At 44.4% G+C, this 7,985-nt stretch overlaps 1 protein-coding gene across 1 annotated transcript in view; it reads left to right on the plus strand.

Annotated features, from left to right (window-relative positions):
* The window catches only part of sv2 (synaptic vesicle glycoprotein 2), a 34,806-nt gene extending 26,821 nt beyond the window's left edge, over positions 1-7,985 (plus strand). The window contains exons 11-13 of the mRNA XM_083663058.1: positions 2,823-2,918; positions 3,731-3,890; positions 5,935-7,985. Of these exons, the coding sequence (XP_083519184.1) occupies positions 2,823-2,918; positions 3,731-3,890; positions 5,935-6,118 (440 nt within the window). The 3' untranslated portion in view covers positions 6,119-7,985. The remainder of the gene's footprint in view (positions 1-2,822; positions 2,919-3,730; positions 3,891-5,934) is intronic.

The following is a 7,985-nucleotide window of genomic DNA, read 5'->3' on the forward strand; positions in this document are numbered from 1 at the left end:
TCTTGGTTACATCGCCGTCACTCCCGCCTCCCATGACCAACAGGATGGCATGAGGCAGGCGCGGGCGAGTCAGAGAGTTGGAGGGTCTGTTGGTGGTGACATCATCCATGGCCCTCTCTGCATCGAGGATGATCACCTCACACTCGGCGTTGTCTTTAACCAGACTGTTGTTCTTCACCTGGTTGATGAAGCAGTCGGTGGTCATCAAGCCCAGGCGGATCTTAGGCAGCAGCACAGACATGTGACCTTCACGCTCCTCGGGCGAGTGGGCGATCCAGCGGAGCACGGCCCGGAACACCGTGCTCTCCTGTCTCACGTTCAGATCGTCTCGTGCCAGGATGTCCGTCAGCTGCTCCAGAGAGAGTTTGAGGAACTCTTCAGAGGCTGTGGCAATCTGCTCAAAGTGCTCCAGGATGAAGAGAAAGGCCTTGCTCCTCAGGTCCGGGCAGTAGTAGAAGTCTCCAAACTTAAAGATGCCGATGCAGTTCTCCGGGCAGAGCCGCACCTCCAGGAACTCACAGCAGGAGCGGACGACCCGCATGATGCCGAGGTAGTCTGCTGCTATCAACAGCTCCTCCACATTGTCCTCGGTCACCGGGACAGAGCGGTTGTAGGCGTACTCTATGAGGAGACGCATCATGTCTGCTGACACGGGGCCGGCCATGTCGTAGATGTTGTCCTGGGACGTCCAGCCATGGGTGAAGAGAGCGTGGAAGTATTGGCTGCAGGTGCAGAGGACGGCCTTGTTGGTGTTGAATTCCACATCATCCACTCTGATCACCACGTCACACACTGATCCCTCCAGATGCGGCTCATCTGACCCTTCGTCTTGTTTGTTCATCTTGTTCAACTAACCTGGATGAATACCTTATACCTTCTACAGTACCTGTGATTTACTCAAATATTTGGAGTCTGGGTGAGTTTTGTCCTTCTGGAGCTGGCACCAGCTTGCCGCTCCTACTTTATAGCCTCTGATGGGAAGGATTTATGACATCACTGATGATGTCACAATGTATATGATGTCATCAGTGATGTCATAAATCACTGATGATGTCACTGTTTAGGTGACATCATCACTGATTTATGACATCATCAGTGATGTCATAGACATTGTGACATCTTCAGTGATGTCATAAATCCTGCTGAGGCACGTGTGTGTGTGTGTGTGTGTGTGTGTGTGTTTGTGTGTGTGTGTGTGTGTGTGTGTGTGTGTGTGTGTGTGTGTGTGTGCGTGCGTGCGTGCGTGCGTGCGTGCGTGCGTGCGAGGTCCCAGCAACCGCTACTCCACACTGCTCCCATGTCTCTCTCATGGCAGTACAGATGAAGACGGCACGTAGCTGCTGTTTGTTTCTGGTCATTATAGTGATGTGTCAAAATGAATGAACTACTACAATAACGAGTGTAAGTGGTCATTTTGACCACTAGATTCCAAACTCTATATAAAGGGCTCCATCATCGCAAAGGCGGTAATTTTGCGCTAGCAGCCGTTTTGCGGCGGAATAGCATCGCGCAAAGCCCTAATTGTGGGCGTGTCGGCCCGCTGCGCTTGGCGGCATCTCGTGCAAACCTCCATATAGGCGTGTTTATGCCCAAAACAGTCTTCACAGGTGTGAGATCATGTCCATCCCCCTTAAAAGCCACAGCGTCACGTCTGTGACAGCAGCTTCTTTCTCGCTGAGTGGGCAAGCAGAGGGACAGAGTGAGAGAGAGAGAAAGAGAGAGGGCGAGAGGGGGAGAGAGGGGGCGAACTGGCAGATGAACAGTTCAGATAAACCATTAGAAACTAACGAAAATTGGTACTGATGGAACGATATTCCATTTGAAACACACCAAAGGACTGCCGCGCAGTTACGCAGTGAATATCCCCATGGCATTATATATGTCCCAAAGCGTGCGCTTACTGTAATTGGTCGTTTCATTCATTTAAGCAATATCACATGAGAGGGAGTGCGGTTGTTGGCTAATATTGGCACTGCTGTGATTCGGTGGCCTCGTGCCGAAGATAATCACAGCAGTGCCAATATTAGACAACAACAGCACGACCTCGAGTGTGATATTGCTTTTATACAACAGTTCTATTAAACAAAGCTGATTAAAAAAATGACAAAAAGCTGAGAAAATATATGATTTCTGTATTTATTCCTCCGCCAACAATGCCCTCGTCATAGAAATTCCAGTCTGCAATGCCCCAATATCCAGATGTCTTATACATATATTAAGCTATTTCTGTGCCAAATCTGGCAGCAATAGCCACACTAATAGGCCTATAATGTACACACATAATATAATGAAATTACCAATTACTTTGTAAAAGTCCATATCATTTTTAATTCGTATCTTTATTAGGTTCTCAGGCTTACTAGGATGTATATTATCTCTGGTATTGCATGTGGGTCTATGTACAATATGTGAAGAGGTATGTACAGCCTGCCTATATACAGGGTGTGCAGAGGGTGGACCCTGAGCTTTGGGGTGGTTGTGTCTCATTTGTCCTTTTCTTGTCACAACAGCTCAATAACCTTGCCGCTGCGTTTGCACATTGTTGTCTCTGATGTCCTGGTACAGGTTAGCAGGAGGTTAGAAAGTGCAACTCAGTTTCCTCTGCATGTTGATCTTTATCTGTGTGTGTAACACCCAGAGAGAGAGATCTTTCTCTGTGTGTGTGTGTGTGTGTGTGTGTGTGTGTGTGTGTGTGTGTGTGTGTGTGTGTGTGTGTGTGTGTGTGTGCGCGTGCGTGTGTGTGAGAGAGAGAGAGAGAGAGCACATTGTGTTTCCTGATGCTCTGCTTACTGCCCTGCATGTGTCTGTTCTTCAACTGGCAGTTTATATGGAGGACTTCGTTGTCGCTGCCTCAAACCTGCCAGGCAACATCTTCAGCATTCTGATGATGGACAGCACTGGAGGAAAGGCACTGCTCTGTGAGTCTGGCTGTAGTGTCATTGGAGACATGTGTTGTGATGGAGTGGAGGAGTCTGCGACATAAGGCCAGAAGTCCATTCATCTCCTCAGGCTTCAGGTCACACTGAAATGTGTTTGTTTTCTTTTCTTTCTTTCTTTTTACAGATTTGAACTACTACTAATACAGCAATTTGACAATTTATTTATTTTTATATACAGTATATACATATATATATATATATGGTGAAGAGAGGATTCCCATGTGCACAGCCAGTAGAAAAATCAGGTGCTGGTCGGTTGCAGGATAAACATGAAATGAAAAATTAAAGGAACCACCGCAACACTGAAAATGACTTACTGATGTTTATTTGTGAACAACGCGTTTCGCGTACAGCTTCATCAGGTTGTGAACCTGATGAAGCTGTAAAGGTGGTTCCTTTAATTTTTCATATATATATATATATATATATATATATATTGAAATACTGAAAAAGACTCCCCCTGTATAAAGGTTAAAATAAGTAAATTAAATTAAATCAGACTTTTGAACAATCCCAACACTCCTATCAAGTACTACTATTCTCCTTCTGACTAATATGATATATCCTACTGGTTTACTGGTATATGCCCCACCCCAACATCCTGTTTCAACAGGAAATACATCACAGGAAGTAAGATCATCTCAAAACGTGGTTCGGTTGTGACTTTGGTATCTAATATTAGATGGAATGACATGCTCGTGCAGCTAATTTTACACCTTGAACATCTCTGAGAAATCCCTTGAATTTGATGTCTGATCTGATCTGAAAACTGTATCTGTTGTATTGTGCAGCCTGCAGCCTGGTGGTCTCCAGTGTGAGTGTGTTCTTCATCTATGTGGTGCAGACCAAAGCTCAGAGCCTGTTGATGTCCTGCATCTTCAGCGGAGTGTCTGTGATCTCCTGGAACGCGCTGGACGTCCTGGGACCAGAGCTTTACCCGACACACCTCCGGTACCTCGTCTTAACACAGCAACACACTGCCAGATAGACTACAGATTCACACTGGATTCTGAACTGGTTAGAAAAAAACTTACTAAAGTTCAGAAAGGTAGCTGAGAACACTTTGGTGTTTTTTTCAGTGAGAAACAATTGAATATTTAGTTTTTCTCAAAGGCTTTGGGTGAAGCTAATTTGTCATCTACATACTTTTTATTGGGCTTTAATTAAAGGATAATACCGGTATTTTTGTTTTTTTAAGTTTGTCCCAATAGTATTTTAGTTTCCCCTCTACTTTCCATTCTTCATGTGTCGTGGTAAAATTGTTCTTTAGGCACTCAAATCTAGTAGTGACAGTAGTTTTCTCTCACCATACCATTGGTCGTACAGGGCAAAACATGCCATGTACAATTCTAACCCTCTTGCAGTTGTAGAATCACTTCTGAATAAGGCAATATATAATGTATCTCTTCATGAAGAAAATCAGCAGACTCACAAAATAGATGTCAGTCAGTCACAGGATTCAAAGGTTCTCAATGGATCTTTCATTTGGTCGCAGGAGTAAAGTGACAGAGTGAAGGCATTTGGAGAGAGATAGAAGTATGCCAGCTCAACAACGCCTCAACCCAAACTGTTGTCTTTATAGTTTTATCAATGCGTCAAAACATTGCGAAATGTACGCCCCCTTATCCCAGCAACTGGAAGGTCACAGCAACATCACATCGGTCTCGCGTTGAAGAACCCCAAATCATCTTCCTGTTTTTCCAATATGCCCGTCTCACTGTTGGTTAGGCAATGCCATAACTCATAACCATACTTTTCTTTTTGGAGGGAACATTTTCACATGATCCCACAAGGCCAGCTGGGCCTGTCTGTCTGTCTGTCGGCTGAGAAACCAACTGTCTCTTAAAGGGATAGTTCAGTTTGTTTGAAGTTGGGTCCTATGAGGTACTCTCATACAGTCAGTGCACTGGGTAAAGCACTCTGGACGCATTGTGCACCGACATAGGAGAACTGCACTCCAGCTGCAACAGGCACAGAGAGCTGTCTGCTGAGTGTGAAGGGGGCCATGAGCAAAAACGTAAAAAACAACAGAAAGAATACATAAAGTGCTTCCATACTGCTCACCTGGCATAATGCAAGTCTCCACAAGCCCTGAGATGCTAAGTTGACTTGAAAATATGTAATTTACACCCTGTTTTTAGCTAAAATCTTCACTATAGCAAGGTTGTACCCTAGTTGTTGTAATTTCAGCTGCTAGCTCCAGTGACGATTTCAGCTAAAAACAGGGTGTACATGACATCTTTTCAAGTCAACTTGGCATCTCAGGGCTTGTGGAGACTTGGATTATGCCAGGTGAGCAGTATGGAAGCATTTAATGTATTTTTTCTGTTGTTTTTTACGTTTTTGCTCATGGCCGCCTTCACACTCAGCAGACAGCTCTCTGTGCCTGCCACAGCTGGAGTGCAGTTCTCCTATCTCGGTGCACGATGCATCCAGAGTGCTTTACCCAGTGCACTGACTGTATGAGAGTACCTCATAGGACCCAACTTCAAACAAACTGAACTATCCCTTTAACCTTCCACACATGCTGGTGTCACACATGCTGGTGTCTGCACACAGGCAGCATAGTTTGAGGTATCATGGCTTGATTTCCTCCCATCAGAAGAAGCCATTAGCTGCCATTCATTTTTGTACAGTATGAAAAAAGAGACGGCATTCAATTTCGAATTAGGTTTGGCACACAGACAAAAAGGTATTTTAAAAACAACGGGTAATGCAAGATCATATTTCTTATATTTTACATAATTTGTCTCGTAAAGTGGCAAGTAAATGTCAAAAATAATAATAATTACATACGGCATTGCGAAATGATTGGAGGAAATGTAAACTAGACTGAAGGGAATGGGCTATACTGTAACTCTAAATGAAAGTCGTACAATTTCAAAACGTCTCAACAATTTGCAGGACTGTTTAAAGTTTTGCAAAAGGTGTGAGGCGATGAGTAATGATGAATGAGCTGTGTTTTCACCTTTTTGCTTTCTTTTGTTTCCGCCAGCTCCTCTGCCCTGGGCTTCTTCACAGGAGTGGGCCGAGTGGGGGCGATCATGGGTAACCTGGTTTTCGGGGAGCTGGTGGACACTAACTGTGCCGTGCCCGTGCTGCTGGTGTCCGCTCTGCTGCTGATGGGAGGGCTGGTGGCTCTTCTGCTCCCACAGACCAAGCAGACGGAGCTCACCTGACGCCTCCGCTGCTGCTAACCCACCAAACACGGTTCAAACATCCTCGAAACCTCCTGAAGCAACCAGACCTGAGGAGGATCGCTGCCCCGGAAGCTCTCTGCCCACATGATCTTCTCAGCCTGTTTGAATGAGCTCAGTGGTTTGAGTCCTGTGTTGTGTCATCTCCGTTGCCTTTTATAGTGCCTGCCTCTCATAAAATGCCACAAGACTACAGATAGATTTTTTTTAATATATATATTTTTTATTTTTTATTATATAAATTATTTTCAATGGACAGTCGGCTGTATCCGCCTCCAGGAAATGATTCAGGAAAGAGAGCAGGAAGAGATGCCGTACATTGTGAGCTTGTACAAATTCAAATGGAGCCAGACACCAGCCAGCTGAACCACAAGGACACCTCCAGAAAAAACGTAAAGTCAGTTTCTAAACTTTTCGAGAAGGTTTCCGTTTTGATTCTCTTTTTTCAAAAAAGGATTGTGTTGAAGATAACGTGGTTATAAAACAATCCGATGTCTCATCAGTGAGTGGATTTGAGATTGATCTGAGTGTGGGCCTTGCTCATAAAAATGTCCCTGAATGTTCATGTCAACTTGGTCTTAAATGGACGTTTCAGGCTTTGAAGCAGCATGTGTGAGTGATTATCCAGTCAGTCCCAATCTTCTCAGTCCCCTTCTCACTCTGATTATCCAGTCAGTCCCAGTCTTCTCAGTCCCCTTCTCACTCTGATTATCAAGTCAGTCCCTGTCTTCTCAGTCCCCTTCTCACTCTGATTATCCAGTCAGTCCCAGTCTTCTCAGTCCCCTTCTCACTCTGATTATCCAGTCAGTCCCAGTCTTCTCAGTCCCCTTCTCACTCTGATTATCCAGTCAGTCCCAGTCTTCTCAGTCCCCTTCTCACGGTCTTTGTTGTTGAGCTGTGTAAGTCAGTGCAGTGCAGGTCAATGGAGCTAAAATACATTTTTCTGCTAAATATGCAGCACATTCCAAAAACCTTTCCTACAGCGTCTGTTTCACAATTGACTCTAAGATGGGTCTTTTAGGATTGTTTTTCTAATAAAATAAAATAAAATGCAGACTCATTGACTTACACAAGCATTGTCAACAAATGCCTCTATGCCTTTTTTGTTTGTTGCCAAATTGTGTGTATATCCCATGCATGAATTTGGACATGTGGGGAGGTGATGGAGAAGTAGGAGACGGTACAATTTAGCATCCAGCCACCCCCGCTGCAAATCTGTGCCATGATGCCTTCAAACACACAAACAGGACCACAGTGTTTCAATATTCCAGTAGAAAACCAAAGAGTGCTGACACAATCAGTAGTAGGGCCACTACAAGTGTATGATATTTTCACTTTGCTTTGTGACTAGTAGCAGTTTTAAATAAACCATATAGTTTTGTCTTTGTGTCAGTTGGCTCTGTCTGTGGGTCTGTTTTATGAGGTGTCACCTGTACTTGACGATTATTAGCGAGAAACTAAAACTAAGAGCTAAGACACAAACTAAAAATAGTTGACTAAAACCTGGTGTAACCTGGACACTTGTCCAAGTTACACCAGGTTACAGCTCCTCACTCTCATGCCCTCTGGATGGTGGTACCGATGCATTAGTGCCCGTACTGCCAAACTAAAGGAGCAGTTTTTATCCAAGAGTGATGTGCCTCCTGAACCAGTCTGCCAGTAGATGTCAGACCTGTGCTGTCCCCGACCTGCACTGCACTGACATTTGCACACGAGACCCTGCTGCTATAGAACTGTTTACTGACTAGTAGACTGTATGACATTGCACACACAATATGAATGCTGCCCATTTTTAATGCTTATTTTATTCTATTATCTTTATTCAACAGGTATGACATGATATGGTATA

This window comes from Poromitra crassiceps (genome assembly GCF_964638095.1).
Source record: "Poromitra crassiceps genome assembly, chromosome: 30".
In the NCBI taxonomy this organism is placed as follows: Eukaryota; Metazoa; Chordata; class Actinopteri; order Beryciformes; family Melamphaidae; genus Poromitra; species Poromitra crassiceps.